This window comes from Cuculus canorus, chromosome 3, assembly GCF_017976375.1.
Source record: "Cuculus canorus isolate bCucCan1 chromosome 3, bCucCan1.pri, whole genome shotgun sequence".
Classification (NCBI taxonomy): domain Eukaryota; kingdom Metazoa; phylum Chordata; class Aves; order Cuculiformes; family Cuculidae; genus Cuculus; species Cuculus canorus.
This window is the reverse complement of record NC_071403.1, coordinates 95,597,145-95,617,135: the sequence shown is the minus strand read 5'-3', so window position 1 is coordinate 95,617,135 and position 19,991 is coordinate 95,597,145. Positions and strand designations below refer to the sequence as shown.

At 40.9% G+C, this 19,991-nt stretch overlaps 1 protein-coding gene across 2 annotated transcripts; it reads left to right on the top strand.

Annotated features, from left to right (window-relative positions):
* Nucleotides 1–7,146: 7,146 nt before the first annotated feature.
* FLVCR1 (FLVCR heme transporter 1) lies at nt 7,147–18,657 on the top strand. 2 transcript variants are annotated; one of them, XM_054063405.1, is made up of 11 exons: nt 7,147–7,782; nt 11,212–11,356; nt 11,900–12,040; nt 12,348–12,415; nt 12,648–12,751; nt 13,902–14,012; nt 15,069–15,174; nt 15,395–15,506; nt 16,181–16,248; nt 16,783–16,900; nt 17,656–18,657. In XM_054063405.1, the coding sequence occupies exons 1-11, from the start codon at nt 7,165–7,167 to the stop codon at nt 17,664–17,666; spliced, it is 1,602 nt and encodes a 533-aa protein (XP_053919380.1). In that variant the 5' UTR covers nt 7,147–7,164; the 3' UTR covers nt 17,667–18,657. The 2 variants fall into 2 exon arrangements, with proteins under 2 accessions (XP_053919380.1, XP_009557806.2); XM_009559511.2 differs by lacking the exon at nt 16,783–16,900 and having other exon boundaries at nt 7,150–7,782.
* The last annotated feature ends 1,334 nt before the right edge of the window (nt 18,658–19,991 follow it).

Genomic DNA, 19,991 nt, shown 5'->3' with positions numbered 1-19,991 from the left:
GGTGCTGCTGGCTGCCTCTGCATGGCTTCTCTAATCACTTCTGTCTCTCTGTTCATTGATGGGTCAGGTTGGTATTACTTGATCTCTCTTACTCAAGTACTTTGTTGATTATATTTTAGGAAAGAAATGAACCAGAGATCAGGACTGTCTGCCAGTACTTTGCTGCAGTGAGAGGCAAGTATCAGTGGAAAGAGTCTGTGAAATAACAAGAAAAAATGCCTTTAGGCTTTTCCCGAAAGATAACCAATGTTTGACTGAATAAGTGCTTGTTAAAAATGAGAAGGTTCATCCAATCAGGCAGATCATGCTTTTTATTAATTTTTGTGGGCATATAGACTTTTCTTACTATGTATAGAGGATTCAGATGGAGGTAATACTTTTTGTAATACATGAAGAGCCTGTTAATCTCAATGAATAAGAACACAATAAACTTTACCAACTGAATTCATTCACATGTTGCCCAGACAAGTCATGAATGCCACATCTCTGGAGGTATTCAAGGCTGGGCTGGATGAGACATTGAGCAGCCTGACCCAGTGGAAGGTGTCCCTGCCCCTGCCGGGGAAGTTGGAACTGGATGGTCTTTAAGGTCCTTTCTGACCCAAACGATTCTATGATTTTACGATTCTATGACAATATTTCCTTATGCCTGTCAGTGCACCAAAAATTGAACCCAGGTCATTAGCAAACATGTCAGCTGTAAGCAGTTGTATACCAAAATTGACGTGGCCAGACCTTGTGTTGCAAATGTTCCTTCTCTGAATGGGATTATGGCTTTATGGTTGGACTCGATGACCTAGTGGGTCACTTCCAACCTAGTGATTCTATGATTCTATCTTGTGGGAAGAGTTGACAAATATTGTTGGAATGAGGACTGCATAGGAGGAAGAGGATGTTTACATTTTCCCCTGTATTCTCTAATAGCTTTCAATCAAGAATTTTAAACAACTGACTATATTTTGTTTCAAGTCCAGCTTATTGAGGTTTGTTTAATATCCTGCTAAAATAGTTCATTTCTAGCTCAGCTGGAACTTCAGATCTTTTGTTATGAAATCTCTTCCTCAACCTGCTGTAGTTTTCTGGTTTAAACAATTTGGAAGACAAGTACATGGTGCACTTCAGCCATGTGGGGTTCCTCTGCATTGAGAGATCAACTTTTGCATTGAAAATCAATATTTTCAATGAGCTAAATATTACAAGAAGAAAATCTGGAAATCTGGAAATCTGAACTGTGTGACTGCTGTCCATAAAAACTCTAGTTTTATTTTAGAAGTGTTGATATTTTGGCAACATTCTACATTGTTAATTTCAGGCTCCAAACCTTGGCTGAAGATTTACAAAGATGGATTGACTTGTGAATTTTTTTGGTTTTTAGCAGTTTAGATACCGTTTTGAGGTTTGGAAGAAGGACAAAGCTAGGAAATAGAATCACTGAAGAAATCCAGCTAGGAGAGTCAGAAAGCTAATTAATTACACCCTGAAAGCAGCACTTCATACCTGGGTTTCACTTATTTTGTTAAATGCCCTGGACTGAAACAAAGAGAGATCTCCTGAGCTGTTTTTTGCACAAAGTTGGCACCATCTGCAAGATAAAATTAAAGTTTGGAAATAGTTATGAAAACATCTTGTTCTTTCAATGGAATATACGCTACAGGAGGAACAATATTACCACTACAAATAAAGATACTGCATTTCTCACCGCTTTTTAAAAAATATGAGTGCTCAGCCTCTGCCTGACTTCTGGAGTTTGGGCACAAGAAAATAATTGCTGTAAATTAGTATAAGGTACTTCACAGTGACTGCCTGATACAGAAAGTATATTTTGGCCTTTTTACAGTATTCAGGAAAACAACTTTGCTAGCATGTGGATATACATGAGCAATTTCTGGTTCTATCATTAATCAGAATATTCAGTAGAGCCTAAATTTTCAGTTAGACAGTAGAGTGAAAAGGAACAGTGACAGTTTTAAGCTAAACTTATGCTGTAAACCTTGACATTTCTGGTCTGGTTTTAGCTTAATAAATTGTCCATGAAAATCTGAGGAGGCACGTTTTAAGTCAAATCTTGCAATGTATGTTTCTCACTGGGCAACTACATCCTTGGCCCTTCTTCTTATAAACATGGGTGTAAATCAGAAGTAATAGTTGTGAAGCCTATGAAATGTCAAGAGAGAAGGATCAAAGCTTTGCCTTGATGCTGTCAATTTGCTTTGCCTACTCCTTTTTTGTTTAAGAAGGCACTTCCGGAGACAAATGTTCCCAAGGGTGGAATTCTATTGACCATACCTTATCAAAACCTGGTTTTAACTCACTGAGATCAGTGCAGCTGTAGCAAAGGTTGACTTGGTTTTGTGTTGATCTGTTGTAAATAAAGTTACTTCTTTCTGGAAAAAGTCTACTCTCCCTATGGGAGTTAGAATTCATCCAGCTGCTCCTTCCACTGCCAGGCTTAGCCTCTTTTTCTCTGCAGTTCCCTAATGTCTATTTTTCTCTTCCATGCAGGATCTCTGCAGGAAGCAGATGATGCTCTGTGTGCTGCATGGTCAGGTGAATGCAGAAGACAATGCTTTGTGGACTCTGTGGCAGTGAAACCCGAGGTGTGCCAGCCACTCTGGAACAGGCTGGATTCAATCCTTTCGCTGATGGTATTAGGTGGCAGCAGCTCTGCCTGCTGTATGGAGCCAAGGGTGTAACAGTAGGAAAAGGAAGAACGAGAGAAGGACAAAGCCTTCCAGGAGTAAAAGTTATCTTTGCATGGACATCAAGGTCATCCAAAATTCAATAGCTGAGGGGAGGAGGGGGAACATTCAATGAAAGCAGTCATAGATCAATATTTACCTTTTCTTTCAAAAGAACAAGTGTTGTTTAGGATGCTAATGCTACATCTATACAACCCAAGTGTCATGGTCCTTCCCCAGGTCCCAAGGCCAACCCACAGCCTGTACCAGAGGTTGCTGTGCTGTTCAGCAGTGTGGATGACTGGGATCCAGTGACCACGAGTAGATGCTGCCGGGAGTGCTAGGGTAGACAACAGTCTGAGGTGTGCTTTCAGCATATTTCTACCAATGTGTAATACAGATACATGTTCCTAAAGTGAAAGCCAGCTATTCTGTTGCTTTGATAACGTTTGTTTCAGTTTCCACTACACTTCTTCCTCTTTAGGTCCTGTTTTAAAAAAGGCTTTGTTGCCACAGTGCACAGCATTCGAACTGTGAAGAGGAATTCAGAAGAATTTAGCCAGCTTATGGTTTTTCACAGGAAAAGTAGAAATCAACCAGGCTTTTTCTTGGTGTGAATGAAAGAGGCAAGACGGGCCTGAATCTGACAAAGTAACTTTACTTTTAGAAAGCAGGTTTCTAAAACATATCTGTAAATTCACAATTCACTTCCAGTAGTCTCTAAAATCCATGGTGCCTGCAAGCATCACTACTATTGCTCAGCTAAGTGCACAGGGAAAGCAAACATGGCCAAATAATATTGTGAAGCATGTGCTCATATTCATGCTGTAAATAAAGTCAGGAAATGTGGTTATACCGATTACCTGATCTTGAGTAAAATACCAACTCATAATTAGTGAAGGAACTTCAGACCAGTGGCTAGGTACATCTGATATTGAAAACGCCAGCAAATAAACTCTCTAAGACTCGTTTTGGAGTTTTAGAAAGCAAGCATCCTTTATCAGGCCTGGGCAACATGCGGGAATGATCTCCATCCACCATGTGCAATGAGACAAGGGCTGGGGACAGAATATGTTTCCCACTTACACTCATATGGATAATTTTCCCCAGAAATCTTGTGCATATTCTATTACTTTCCAAGGTCTAATTTTAATGTTATTCTGAGACTTCACAATAGCCAAAACTCTTGCTGATTTGGAGCTGGGTCCAGGTCACTGCCTGAGCTTGGTTTTGAGATAGGAATAAAACCCCAAATAGAGGTGATCACAGAAGGAGAGACATCTGTTCAGCACATATTATACTTCACACAAGACATTATCATTTTCAAAGAATGAAGAGTCTGGAAAAAACATGTCTAAAAGGAAACATGCTCTCTGAGAGACTTTCTGTCTGACTTTCAAGGAACACAATTACTTAAATGAAACTTAGTTATGCTTTAGCTTAAACAAAAAATATTCCACTTTTAGTAATAGTAACTACTTCTTGTATCACACCTACCACACAGACACAGCTCTGATTAGGCTCTACCACATCCCTGAACAATGGAGCATTATTTGCTGAACCCACACCAAACGATTTCTCACAGATGCCAGTAAAATATTTCTAATGTCGTTAACAAATATTTCTTTATTTTCCTAATACTCCTTGGAGAACAATCTGTCTTTTTATTAGGGCAGGGTGTCTGCAGCAGCAGAATTACAAACGGTGATGGGGGCTGCCAGACACTGCTGCTGAGCAACCTAAGCAGGGTTGGAAGGAAGATTGCTTACTGAAGTGATCTCTAACCGCCTCCACACATGAGCCAGACAGACAGTTTTCTGGGGTATGTGTCAAATCAAATTTCAGAGACTGAGTGGAAACAAGGAATGTTTTGCCTGCGGCTCCAGCGACAATGAAGGGCTGGTGTGGATGCGCATGCCCTTGCAATGCTCGCGTCCTGGCCACCTTCCACTGCAATCCAGGCCTCTGCCTCTGCCCATCCGTCTCCTATCACTTCAGTACATTTCTCTGCACCAACACTGCGAAGAGACTAATCTAACTATCATAAGGGGAGGCCAGAAATTTTCCCTGAAAATCCTGGGATTGGTACAGCCGATGCAGCCTGTGGCGTGCCCTATGCAAGGCTGGTGGGGGACGAGCTGTCCGTGCACAGCTCTGTGAGCCCTTGGCCACGCCTGTGTGGGACACGCAGCCAAGAAAGGGGTGACAGGAATTAGATTGTGCTGCTTCTTCCATGGGGACGTTGTGGGGATGATTTACATCATTCCTGTCTCTGTACGGTTCTCAGTCACCCACACGGACAACCCTCGTAGGTTCAGTGTAAAAGGCTGCAAGAAGTGTGTGTGTGTACACATATATGTGCACTTGCAGCCCAGAAAGCCAACGGTATCTCGGGCTGTATCAAAAGAAGTGTGACCAGCAGATCAAGGGAGGTGATTTGGGCCCTCTTCTCTGCTCTTGAGAGACCCCACCTGGAGTACTGTGTTTAGTTCCGTAGCCCAGAAATGAACAGGAAGGACATGGATTTGTTAAAGCAAGTCCAGAGCAGGGACATGAAGAAGATCATAGGGCTGGAGCACCTGCTACATGAGGACAGGCTGAGAAGGTTGAGGTTGTTCAGCCTGGAGAGGAGAATAATCCAGGGGAAACCTTGTAGAGGCCTGGTAGTACTTAAAGGGGGGCTACAGAAAACCTGGGAAGGTGCTCTTTATCAGAGTATGCGCTGATAGGATGGGGGGGTAAAGGTTTTAAGCTGAAAGAGGGGAGATTTAGATCATATCTTAGAAAGTTTTTCTATGATATACATGCATATATATATACACATATCTAGATATATACTTGTATATGTACACATATCTGTGTATAGAAAAGTATATACATACACATATACACACACATATCTGTATATATACAAGCATACACATACATATATATACACATCATAGAATCATAGAAGTGTTTGCGTTGAAAGGGTCCTAAAAGATCATCCAGTCCAACCCCTCGCCACAGGCAGGGACACCTCCCACTACACCAGGCTGCCCAAGGCCCCATACAACCTGTCCTTGAACACCTCCAGGTGTGGAGCATCCACACCTTCCCTGGGCAACCTGTGCCAGTGCCTCACCACTCTCACGGTGAAGAAATTCTTCCTTATGTCTAGTCTAAATCTGCCCCTCTCCAGTTCATACCCATTCCCCCTAGTCCTATCAGTACAAGCCTTTGCGAATAGTCCCTCCCCAGATTTCGTGTAGCCCCTTCAGGTACTGGAAGGAAGCTATAGGGTCTCATCGGACCCTTCTCTTTTCCAGGCTGAACAACCCCAACTCTCTCAGCCTGTCCTCATAGCACAGGTACCCCAGGCCTCTGATCACCTTTGTAGCCTCCTCTGGACCCATTCCAACAGCTCCATATCCTTCTTAGGCCGAGGGTTCCAGTATATATGTATATATACTTGTATATATACACATCTGTGCATATACAAGTATATCTATACATATACTTGTATATATGTATATGTATATGTATATGTATATACATATATACACACATCTCTGTATATATACACGCATATACATATATATACACACATATCTGTATATATTCAAGTATATACATACATATATATATCTACCTGTATATATACACATACATATGTAAGCATATCTGTATATATACTTTTATATGTACACATATCTGTATATATACTTACATATATACACATATCTGTGTATATTAAAATATACATACATATATACAGACATGTATATATCTACTTGTAGATCACCTTTGTAGCCCTCCTCTGGACCCATTCCAACAGCTCTATATCCTTCTTAGGCCAAAGATTCCAGTATATATGTATATATACTTGTATATATACACATCTGTGCATATACAAGTATATCTATGCATATACTTGTATATATGTATATGTATATACATATATACACACATCTCTGTATATATACACGCATATACATATGTATATACACACATATCCGTACATATTCAAGTATATACATACATATATATATCTACCTGTACATATACACATACATATATAAGCATATCTGTATATATACTTTTATATGTACACATATCTGTATATATACTTACATATATACACATATCTGTGTATATTAAAATATACATACATATATACATACATGTATATATCTACTTGTAGATATACACTTGTATATACATACACCTCTACACAGATATGTGTACATATGTAAGTAAATATACTTGTATACACATCCATTCATTCGTCGACACATACGTCTACAATGAACCACCCCGCAGCCCCTGTACCCGCCCCCCTCCCCGCTCCCCCCGCCCCTCCCCGCTGTCCCGCCTCCCCCCGGCTCCGCCTCCCTCCTCGCTCCGCCCGGGGCGGTGCCGGCGTGGTCTCGGTGCCGGAGCGGGAGGCGGTGACCTTGTGCAGAGCGCGCTGCCACCGGGGAAGCTGGGTGGGGAGACGGCCGAGATGGTGGAGGAAGGAGAGGAGGAAGAAGAGGAGGGGGAGAGCGGGGAGATGCCGGCGGGCGCTGTGCAGCGCTGCAACGGGTTCCTCCCCGGCAAGGAGGCGGCGGGGAGCGGGGAGCGGGCGGCGGAGGCGCGGGAGGCGCGGGCGGTGCGGGAGGAGGGCGAGGCGATGCTGCCGGAGACGCGCCTATCGCGGCGGCGCCTGGCGGTGCTGGCTGTGTTCAGCTGCTACTCGCTGGTGAACGCCTTCCAGTGGATCCAGTACAGCATCCTCAGCAACGTGTTCTCCGGCTTCTACGGCGTCTCCTTCACGGAGATAGACTGGCTCTCCATGGTCTACATGGTCGCCTACGTGCCGCTCATCCTGCCGGCCACCTGGCTGCTGGACGCGCGGGGGCTGCGGCTCACGGCGCTGCTGGGCGCGGGGCTCAACGCGCTGGGGGCTTGGACCAAGTGCGCCAGCATCGCCCCCGGCAGGTACCCCCTCACCCTGGCCGCACAGGCCGTCTGCGCCGTCGCGCAGGTCTTCATCCTGGGGCTGCCTTCTCGCATCGCTTCCGTCTGGTTCGGACCCACCGAGGTCTCCACCGCCTGCGCCGTGGCTGTGCTGGGCAACCAGGTAGGGGAGAGGGCGTGGGGAGGTGGGTCTCGGTCTCTTCTCCCGTCTAAGATATGATCCAACAAGAGCAAACGGCCTCAAGTTGCAGCAGGGGAGGTTCAGACTGGACATTAGAGAAAATCTCTTCACTAAAAGGGTTGTCAAGCACTGGAAGAGGTGGTTGAGTCCCCATCCTTGGAGGTGTTTAGAAGACAAGGTGCTTAGGTTTAGTAGTGGACAGGGGTCTGTGTATATATAAATATATATATATATATAAGTATATACTGGTTATATATATATATATACACAGGTGTCGTGTGTATATATACGTACTTGTATATACATACATATATACTCATCTATATACTTGTATATACACAGATATGTGTACGTATGTAAGTATATATACAAATATGTGTATATATCATAGAATCACAGAATAGTTTGGGTTGGAAGGGACCTTAAAGATCATCCAGTTCCAGTCCCCCTGCCATGGGCAGGGGCACGTCCCACTAGATCAGGCTGCCCAAGGCCCCATCCAACCTGGCCTTGAACACCTCCAGGGATGGGGCATCCACAGCTTCCCCGCGCAACTTGTGGCAGTGCCTCACCACTCTCATGGTGAAGAAATTTTTCCTTATGTCTAGTCTAAATCTGCCCCTTTCCAGTTTAGAGCCATTGCCACCAGTCCTATCGCTACAAGCCTTTGTGAACAGTTCCAAATCATAGAATAGTTTGGGTTGAAAGGGACCTTCAAGATCATCTGGTTCCGACCCCCTTGCCGTGGGCAGGGATTCTGTGAGGCTTTGGAGAAGGGAGCTTACTTACAGTTTGGCGTGGCGTGGGTTTGAAAGTAAGTTAAGTGGTGAAAAACGTTCTCCAAGAAGTGGTTTGCCCTGCAACGCCCTTGTTCTTGCCTCCTGCCACTGTCTGTGCTTATTTGTGGCAACAAAATGTTAAGATTCCCATCAACATCACTGGCAGAGGGTCATAGGTACAGTTTGATTAAGGTAACGAGGGTTTTGTTTTCCCTCATGCAAGTTTAATGATTTTATGTTTGTGCACTTTGGATTATTACAGCAGTAATATTAGCGTTACGTATTTACATTTAGGGTTGGTCCTTATCTTCTGCCTATCTGCAGTTTTCTAAATTCTTTTCTGAAACAATTTTTTTTGTGTTGAGTCTTCCACGGGACAAGTCAGCTGTCCCGTTTGGACTGAAGACTTTTGGGGTTGTTGCTTGGTTGTTTTTGCATTTGAGCAAAAATCTGCATCCTGGAATTAGGCTAAAGGTTTCTTTGGCACTAACTTTCCACTCTTCCTGACGTGGACCAGTCCTCCCAGTAGCAAAGAGTTACTGGGGTTTCTGTGCTGCAGTACAATGCCAAGGATCCAGCCAGGAGTCTGAAATGCTCAGATGCTGAAATGCTAGGGTTGAAGTGGAGAAGAACAGGGGCAGGAGCACAGGGATTGTGTGGATAGGAACCAGGAGAAAGATGAAGAAGGAAGACAAGAGCACAGGTGGGAACAAAATAAACCTTAGTTATTTCTCCAGAAGCCAGCATTGATCTTGGCGTACCACCATGCTTGGTGGTCCTCTGCCAGGGAAATACCTGCAAAATGCATTTACAAAGTGTGTTTCATCTTCCTCCAGCAGTCCTGCATGAAGGATAATGGCTTAATATGTGTTGCAGCCTGCTAGGTAGGTCTTAAGATCCCATTCCTGCTTGTGACCCTTAATGGTGTCAAACAATTTTTTGCTTTGTTAAAAAAACCTCTTAAAAGCTAGATTGAAAGAGTAATGAAATTGCTAATCAGGCACTAAGAAGTAATGTTATTACTCTGTCCCAGTGCAGTTCACTTCCGCATTCACGTTACGATATGGTCTTGCTGGACTTGTTTAATTGCAGAAGGTGAACTATGCGACAGAATCGGGTTCCTATAACCAACGGGGCTGTTGGTCGTCCTACTTCTTATCAGATACTTTGCATAACTTCAAAGCGACAGCAAACAGCGCTGCGACCACAGGCGGGGGGGATAGAGTGGCTATAAAAAATCAGATCGCACCTATTATCCCTTGAGATGCTGATCTTTTGCAATTGAAACAGCAGTCACTGGCAATGCAGTGACGTACCTGTCAAGGGGAGAGCCAGATTTCCACAAATATTTAGCATCTTAAACTGGACATACCAGAGTCATAGGAACTCTCGATCCTTCTGACCTTACCCTATCTAGATACAGAAGGTGAGAAATGATCTCTTGACTTGGAATACTGTGGGTACTGTATTGGCTCACATTAGGGAAGAAACCCCATATTTTAACAAAAAGAGTAATTGCATACTCAGTTCGTGTTTGTAGCATTCTTATACCAAAGGGTGAGGATAAAAAGAGACAGAATCTTCAGGTGAGCACTAGAAACTGTGCAAATCTGATGGTCTGTGGGAAAAAAAAAAAAGCGGAAAAACCCTCATAGGGCACATGCACAAAGGGCGCTTTGTGAGCACATTGGCACACCTTTAATTTGAGTACTTTCTGAGTGTTGGACTTGTTACTGTAACAGTCTTTGACACTCTGTTTATTTTAATTTTTTTACCTGAAGCAGATGCACATTTTCTTCCTTTAAAAAAAAAAAAGAAAGAAAAACTGTTCTAACACTTCAAAATGTAGTTCAGTTCTGAAGGAGCAACAGAGATTAATTGGAAAGTAGTCCAAGACTGTTGTTCCTTTATGTTTTACAATGCTTTATATATACCCAAAACTTCAGTCCTTGTTTTTTTCTCTTTTTAATACAAAATCAATTGCTACGCTGGAATTGACTCCAGATACAAACCTACTACTCCTTTATTTTGTGATTTTTCTTTATTTCCTTAACAACGCTTGCAGGTGTAGGTTCTGGGTTTGTGTTTCTTAATAAGGATGTTCTCTTTTTCTTGCTCTTATCTGCTCTGTCGGTTCTGGAATAGACTTTCATGGCAGTCTTTTGTTACTGTAGTGGCAGAATTGTGAAGCATTTTGATTGAGAAAAAGAGAGGAGTGTTTCTGCAAGAGTAGCTGGAGTGAGTCTTCTGACATCTCTAGGTCTTCAGATGCAGGATGACCATTAAAAATGTATGTGCGTGCACAGTATTTTCCCCTGAAAGATTCTTCTGGAAAAAAAACCCCATCCTTAATGCTTAGTTGTTAAATGTGCTATATACTGTGTACAGTGTAGTATTGTACTTTAATTTAGCAATGACAAGGTTAAAACTTGATTATGGAAGACCCGATTGTGAAATATCATTGAGACCAAATGGCTCAGAAGTATGATACTAAAGGAACACTTTTCCTTCATAGATTTAATAGTATGTATTACGATATAAATTCTGAATTCTACCTGGTAAAGCTTTGAACTTCTGTTAATTTTTTTATTCACAGGGAAATAAGATTTTATTTTCTTTTCGTGCTTTACAGCTTGGCACTGCAATTGGCTTTTTGTTGCCACCTGTTTTGGTTCCAAATACACCTAATGATATCAATTTAATGGCACATAACATCAGCATCATGTTCTACGGAACAGCAATGGTGTCCACACTTTTGTTCTTCTTAACAGGAGTTGGTAAGTGTTCTATTCTTGTAGTTTAAATGTTGTCCATAGGGAGCGTTTACAGCATTTCACTTTGACCATCTGATTTCACTCAGAGTAGTTGAAGTTACATTTTCAGATTTACTGGTGCTTGACTATGTGTTGTGCTGGGATTAAGCAACAACCAGTTTAGTGTGTGTCGTGCTTCACGTGGAACAGCCCTGACCAGGATATGCAGCTCACTTAGGCTTTTTTCTACTAGTCGCAGGAGCATTATGATACAATATGATTTCTCTCTGTTATTCTTACAGTTCAAATATGAAGGTCTAGAGACCTTGCAGATGAAGTCTGTCTTTGACCATATGTTGGTAGCAATGAGACGTGGCCAAATAATTAGCATATCCTTTGTGACTGTGACTTTATTCGTCCATGAGAAAATCTAGAATATTTCTTTCACTTAAGTGTTAAAACGCTAAAGTTAATCTTTTGAAATACATCAAAGTGAAACACTTCAAGAATAAAAAGCATTAGTCTGGTAAAGACAAATAAGGATTGTTCCTTCTTCTTCTTCTGCAGTGTTTGAAGAAAAGCCTAAATACCCTCCTAGTCACTCTCAAGCAGTCCTGCTAGCTGTGCCTCCCGAGGATTACTCCTACAAGAAGTCGATTATCAACTTGTTCAAAAATATTCCATTTGTACTTTTGCTGATCAGTTATGGTAAGTGATGGTGTCTGGCTGTGGCCTGGCAGAACAGTTGAATGTATGTCGATAGCACATTGAATTGTAGTTGTGGTGATTGTTTATGGAGGAGGGACTGTCAAACTTTTACTTATCCGGCAGCCAGTGCCAGAAAATCCGACAGAATTCAAAGTACCATTTGTAGGTCTGGTGAAGAGATCTTGCCTGGCAGATAAAAGGTTTTGCCTTTGATATGAGTCTTAATTATCGGAAGATTAACTCATTGGGCTAGCAGATTTATGTGGCCACACGTGGAATGACTGGAGCTCTTCTTTTGGTACTGCAGGTATTATGACTGGGGCATTTTATTCTGTCTCCACATTATTAAACCAGATGATAGTAACTCATTATGAGGTAAGTTTCTTGGATCTTCTTTGTATTTTTTGTTTACTGTACATTGTCAGAGGTGATGTTTATTATTATGTAGGTGCTATGTGCGCTCAAATGTTCCTTTATACCCCCCTGCACCGTACAGCTATGGGAATCATAGGAATGTTTGTTTGCGCTTATGACTGCCAAGAGGTCTGAACTTGACTCTGAGTGGAAGCAAGTTATTAATGAGCACCATATAAATATTTGTTGAAAGGGAGAAGAAGTGAACGCTGGGAGAATTGGCTTGACACTGGTGGTGGCAGGAATGGTGGGTTCGATTATTTGTGGTTTGTGGCTGGATTACACTAAAACATACAAGTAAGTGTGGGTAGGCATGTATGGGTTTAGGGGTAGGAGAGTGGTGCAATTGCTTTAGAAAAATAATGCAATGTAAGGGCTGAAGTGAACTGATGATAAAATACAGTTCATCCCTGATCTTTTAGCAGCCTTGATGGAGCTTAGCTTCTGAGGCTACAGTAAATGCTTGAGACTCTTACTGGTTCTTGGCTAAAAGAAATGACAGAGAAGGGTGCAAAGAGGTTTTTCATCAACTCCTGTCTCTTCATGAGTCTAAGGCTAACAAGGAAAGAATTGTACATCCTACATACAGTGGTCAGGTAGCCCAGTGGGTTCCTTCTGCTAGAAAAGTGTAAAGGCTCAAAAACCTACTCTGCATTGGTTTGTAAAATGGACAGTTGATGGATTTTATCTTTTTTTTTTTTTTTTTAATACTACTCCTGGTATTAGGAAGCATAACATTTGCTTTAATTCGTGGGGTGATCATGGAGCAGAACTCCATTCTGGGGTAGGAGCTCTAGGGTCCTGCAGCCATTGTGTGGTGCTCCCCAGAAGTGAGCAGTGCCCTGGAGCACTGCTTGCAGTGGAGTAGTTCTCCCCTGTGACTCTTGGTACATTATGTGCAAGAGCTCTAGAAACCTAATGGATGTTAATGCTGTAGATTGGGGTGTGTGTTTTGGCCTATAAGTAAGTGATATGACGTCCCTTACTCCAGATTTAAAATAAACAGAACATTGTAATGAGATTTGTTTGAGTTGCCTTTTAGGTTGACTTTTATTGCTAATAGTGTTCAGTTTGGCTGCTGATGTACTGATATTCTGCATAATGGGCAGTGCTTGCAGATTGGCCAAGAGGTACAACATAGTGGAGAAATGAAATAGTCTTAAGGTAATAGCGTCTGCTGTGATTGTCCACCCTTTGAGAGTCTGAGTAAGTCTTTTTAGCCATGAGTGAAGCAGCTGTGTAACCGAGGTAGTAGAGAGTTTGGGAAGGGATATGTTCTTATTGCATGACACGTTTGAGTCAGAATTATGTGAAGCAAATTTTATAGCTGTGGAATGTCAGTTGTTAGAGAATAAGTAATATTTATGTTACTCTTCCATGCTTCAGCGATGTGCCATGACCTTAGGTTAACAATGTTGTTGTTTTTTTTTTCTTGGTTGGGTTTTAGGCAAACTACTTTGATTGTCTACATTCTGTCTTTCATTGGGTTGCTGGTATTTACTTTTACCCTGGACCTCGGATACCTTATAATAGTGTTCATCACTGGAGGAGTACTTGGGTGAGCAATTAAAGAGGACTAGAAGACTTACTGTGGTTCTGTTCAGAAACAATATTTAACTGTTTTAACTAAATTATTCTACTGTATATTATGTGGCCATGCTCTAAACCTGTGCCTCTAGCTCACAGTACAGATAGGGTTTACTAGCGTTTCACCTTCTGCTACATCAGAGTAAATCTAAAGTAACTTACTTTTCAGTGAATTTCATTTAACGTTTTTATAAACCTAACAGAAGTCTGTATGGTGACTTTGGTTCCAATTCAAAAAACTGTCTGCAGTGAAGCTGAATCTTTCTGTTGACAAGTGGATAAGTGATTAGAGTTTAACTGAGCAAATCTACGAAGTCTGGCTTCTGTTCATTTTGATTAATCTAGGATTTGTTAGCCAAGCAATGTGCTGGGTGCTTTGCTCAGAAAAACATGAGCTTTTCTTATAGATACATAATCTTAAAGCCCCATAAGACACTGAGGGAACGGTGCTGTATCCAGACACTGCAGTCAAGGTAGAGACAGAAATGTCTTGACAGTTCCAGTTAGTAAACCAATCAACCAACCTCAACTGCATTAAGGCCCTGCTCTTCCTGTCACCTCTCAGTTCCCTCAGCTTCTCCCACAGCAGCTTCTAGCAGACATTCCAGCATCCAGCCTCACTCCATACTGATGGTCTCTTTTTGTTTTCCAGTGTGGTTGTTTGGGCTGATCAAACAGTGATGTTTCTGCATGTCTTTAATTTGAAAGTTATTGGCTTCAATTATGGAGTGGCTTGAGGACTGGTCAGAGAAGGTTGCTTCATGTGTTTGGAATGGAGTACAGGTGGTTATGTGGCACAGGGCAAATATGTTAGAACATCTTTATCCTAAAAAGAGAGAAGTATGGCTAACATTGTTGGATGAGCTCAGGGGAACAAAGCAGGCAAAGCAAGTATAGTATCGTGTTAGGTCATGAAAACAGTTTGGAATACCAGTTACTTCATTATACCACGTTTATGTTTGATTTTCTTAGCCATAATAATAGGTGAAGGCCACATCTGTCATCCTTTTCCTCTCCTCATCATCAGGTTCTTCATGACTGGCTATCTCCCGCTTGGGTTTGAATTTGCTGTGGAAATTACATACCCAGAGTCTGAAGGCACTTCCTCGGGTCTCCTTAATGCATCGGCACAGGTTGTATCATTTTATTTGTTCAAGCAAAGTAATGTTCAGGAAGACCACTGTGCTTGAAACTAAGAAGGCTTTTTTGGACTCTGCTGCTAAGTCTCTATTGTGTTCCTGTAGTCTTAATATTTTAAAATTCAGTTTCTATAAGATGTGACCTGAAACTTTGCAAGGTAAAGTGATAATTCTTTTCTCTGTGAGCCTGATGAAGTGACTTGTTTGTTGTTAGATATTTGGAATTGTCTTTACGCTGGTTCAAGGAAAACTCACAACAGACTACAGTCCTCGTGCAGGAAACCTCTTTCTTTGTGCTTGGATTTTTGTGGGCATTATCTTAACAGGTAATTAATCAGAAATGTAAGTAATGATTTTTCTTTAATGTAAAAAATGAGAAGTTTTTTTGAGATAGTGCTCTTCTGGGTAGTTTTTAGGTGTTCCAGGCATCTGGGATTTTAAATATGTGGCTTCCTGTCTGAGCTGACAGAAGTTATAAATTCAAGATTTAAGAAGTTTTTTTTGTTGTTTTGCTCTTTAAATACTTGCTGTGTGCATATCCTTTGTTTTAAGGACGATGTTAATCTGTGGACAGCCATCTGTCACCCATGTTTTGAGTCATGCCTTGAATTCAAGGCAGGTGTCTATCTCCATTATTATCTGAAATACATAAACAGAGACAGTTGGCAGATTTTCAAATGCGAGAAACCACTGATGTATTCCTAAGCTGTACTAGTGACTTGCACATGCTGGTACTTACAAACTTGCCGAGTGCGCTAAAACCATCAAACTTTGCTTTAAGTACTCGAGGCTTAAATGCTTCTATTTTTATTGTCTTTTTGTGCTTCGTGAGGAGCAAGTTCAAATTGTTGGTAATTTTAAATTACAAAAGAGTGAGCACAGGTATTTTGTATATATGCTGAAAGCAGCTTCTGTGTGCTTGCACTGTACAAACATTTTTCTTGAAACGTGTCACTGCAAAGTTGTGAACCAGCTTTCTCTTTTTATTCTTTTGTTTCAGCCTTAATAAAATCAGATTTGCGAAGACATAATGTGAATTCGGGGATTATGAATTTGGATGTTAAAGCTGTAAGTGGCGACTCTTACCATGATTGCATTACTGTACTTGAATACTTGGCTTCTGTTGGCTTAATAACATTAATAGCAAAAGAGTAATTGACAAAAACTTATAGTATGAGTGTTTCCATGCTGTTTTGGAACAACAGAGCCACTTGAGATGCTGCCCCTGAATATCTGTTTCTCTCCTTAGCTCCCATGGAAAAAAGTGAAAAACCTTCTGCTTTCAGATTTTCCTGAATTTTAGAGGAGCTAATATTACTCTCTGATTTTGTTGCTTGAATCTTGCTTTTTCATATTTGCAGGTAGCATTGTAAATTGTGAAGCCTTTTTGTGTATTGGGGTAGGAGGCTGTGCTATAGGTTACATTTTGTTTTTTAAATACAGTCCATTTAAATGCAGTCTTTTTAAGTGAAGTCCATGTCTGATGAACAGAAATCATGCTGCAGTTTCTATACTGTGCTACATGAAGAGCTGGGTCCATTCTTTTGCTGAGCACGCTGTGAATTTAGATGAAGAGCGAGCATTGCGCTTTCTGCTTCTCAGGAAGTCTCAAGACCACGTTTCAGCAGCTTTTCCAAATTATCACAAGTACTAGTAGAAATGAGGCTTCATTGGAAACTTTTTTTTCTCTGCTCTGAGTTTTTTGATCATTTGGATCAAGGTAATGAAACAGCTTTTTGGAGTCAGATACTGCAAGGTCCTCTGTCACACTTCTTTTTAGGCATAGGTGTCTTGCGTATGTAGCAGCATTTGATCATCTGTGACCGGGTGCACATCACTAATGTTTGCGTAAGGTTCAGAAACTTCCAGGCTGGTGCTATATGAACTAACTTGAACCTGAAACCTGTGCAGCTGTGTGTGTGCAGCATGGTACCCTGTGGGTTTACCAGTCTGGTTTGGGGCTGTCTCTGGGGTGTGCATGCTGACTGTAGGCAGTGGTCCATGACTTCCCTGTTTTCTGTTGTCACCTTGTTAATAAGCCTACGGTATTGCACAGCTTTGTTTATATTAGCCAGGACATAACAAAAGCCTGGAGTCCTTGCTCTGATATTAACATAAATATTTGTTGCTGCCTGTGTTAATAGAGTACAATAGAAAACCTTTGATAGAAAACCTTGATCGTCAAGTTTGTACTGTGTTTAAATATAATGGACAAAAAAACCTGAAAGTTAATCTCCACGTGATAAATATCTATGTATACTTCAAACTAAGAAACTCAATTCTGTGGGGTTTGGGTTTTTTTTTTTTTCCATTACAGAGAGGAGAGAAAAGAGGGCTTTCTAGAAATGCCTGATTTGGCTAGTTAACTACATATTAGGTTAGACCCCTATAGTATAATTACCAAAGAATACTGAATGCGAGAATAACTTCTGTTGAACAACTGCTTACTTCCTGCTTTTTTGTTCACCTCTCCAGGTACCAGTTGACAGTCCTGTAGAACCCGAAAATACTACATTAAAAGTTCAGTCAGCTTTATAAAGCTGAAAGAAGATGAAACGCACAAGTTTTGTTGGATGCTGAACAATATTCCTTAGTGTAACCACTGGATTTGTGTGTATGAGTAGCAAAATGTGTTCGGTGATATTGATGATAGTTGTGCGATGGAAACTATGAAGATGCTTGGTTCATTTTGCCCAAAGAGCAAACAATTCACCTTTGTATGGAATATTTATTTTAACAGTTTTGAAGTTCTGCAGTTTCATTAGTGAGGAACTGTATGAATAGTCCCCACACTAGGGAGACATGTACATTCAGGATGCTAACTTGGTAAAAAAGCTGGAATCCTGAAGTACAGTCATCGTGATCAGAAGTATCAAATCTTTTATTGTTCAGTTTTTGCTAGTGCATTTGAGAATCAGAGAGTAGGTAGCTGCACAACTGGAGGTTGTTCACAAGTTCTTTTTTTAAAATGTATCTATAGTTTTAATATAGTTCAACGGTTCCTTCTGGGATACTGTCTATAGCACAATACTGAAAACAAGAGATGACTGCAAACATGTTTCATACTGGCATCTGACAGTTCTTTTGCCTTGAAACTTCTTGATAGATATCAGAAGGCAGATAAGAGAAAACACTATCTTATAGATTTATTTTAACATTTCTGTGGAGCTTTAAAGTTTCCCACTAGATAAAGAGATGTAAAAACATTTTTTATTAAATACAGTAAAAAAGAGGAGAAAGGCCTTTGATATCTTTACTGTGAAGTAGTTATAGGCGATGGAACGCTATCACACAGGTTGCCTCCATGGAATATTTTGAGTGCTTTCTCAGTTAAAGTGAGAGGCGTATGTGTTTACAAAGAGCTGGTGCCTTTACTTTGTAAAGAAGATCCTTGCCTCATCTTGAGTTAAAGCAGTGCTGCTAAAGAAATTCCATTTTATGTATTAAACCTCTGAATATTTGTGGAGTATCCGAAAATGTGTTATATCCTTTTTCGCATTTATTTCTGTGTTATGAACTGTATAATTCGTCTTGAAGTTTTTGTGCTTGTATAACTTAAATCCTGTCTTTTGCAGTTTGTAAAAAGCTGTAGGGGTGACTTGAAGGAAAATAGTCATGTTTCACTTTGTCTGATTGAAATATTTGCTGTTTATATCACACATCTTAGCTACAAAAGCAGCAGACTTCGTGAAGTTATTACATTGACCTGAATTTAAGTTGTGGATTTCTCACTGCAGAGTTTCTGCAAGTATTCTCCTTTACCTTGTATTCTATCTGCACACCTACAGAATTGATAGCACTGTGATAATACTGAGGCCCTACTATTACTGAAAAAGTCAGACCTGAGTTAGCAGACTTTTTGCAAACATTTAAGCTTTAACAGTCTTTAAGCTGAGCCTGCAGGTTCAGGACCATCAATGATGCTGTCTCTTTGAGTTCCCACGGATGTAGTGCCATCCAGAAGGTGGAATTCTACTTAAAGTATTAAGTTATTGCAGTTGGTTATGGGGAGCTTCTTAGCTCCAAGATAGTCTTTCAGTTTGATGAGTATTGTTAAATGACTTTCTTTTTCTTATTTCTCTGCAGATTTCAAGAAACTCCTTTATATAAAAGGATCCTGTAGTCTTAGCTTTCTTAACTTAGCCTCTAAACTCGATTATTTTGATTTAACATTTTGTATGATGAATGTTTCAAGCATGGGAAGACTGAATGGCAATGTACATATCACAATAAGCCAAGCAGGTTTGGAGCACTGTCCTTTCCAAAAAGGATCCATGTCTTTCTGCCAGGTCCAGTGCTACAGACACAATGGGCACACCCTGCTGCTCCTGGAGAGGCAAGCTCTACGGGAGGGGTCCTCTGGCGTGGTAGCAGAATACAGGAAAAGTAACTCATAGGTATTTGAACGGCAGGCAAGAGTAAGGAGTGGAAGTAGACATGCTTACGTTGTCAGTGCTTTACATTTAATGACTTCTTGTGACATGAGCCGTCCCATCAATAGATGTGCATATTTTCAGCCTGAGCAAGCAAAGTGAAAGTTCACACCTTTTGATATCAGTGGGTGTCTTTTCCCTTTGGAAAAATGTTAATAATCTGTGCCAAAATATATAAATTCTTTGCAAAGTACAGATTGAGCAAATATTTATGTTCATGGGCCGTGGTTGCTGTGTATTTCTGCTGTTGAAAAATCTTAACAAGAGAATATCTTTGCAATTTTGGGGAATTGTTTTCAAATGTCCAATAGAAAGTCTTTGGTAGTATCTGGAATGCTTTCTGAAATGTCCAATACACATTCTTCAAATTTGAAGATT

What these genes read in the sequence shown, in the direction of transcription:
- FLVCR1 (XM_054063405.1), top strand. Translation starts at nt 7,165, where the DNA reads ATGGTGGAGGAAGGAGAGGAGGAAGAAGAGGAGGGGGAGAGCGGGGAG. An exon ending in TGATAGTAACTCATTATGAG is followed by an intron (nt 12,416 to 12,647) that starts GTAAGTTTCTTG and finishes ATTTGTTGAAAG; the next exon opens with GGAGAAGAAGTGAACGCTGG. An exon ending in TGTGGGCATTATCTTAACAG is followed by an intron (nt 15,507 to 16,180) that starts GTAATTAATCAG and finishes CTTTTGTTTCAG; the next exon opens with CCTTAATAAAATCAGATTTG.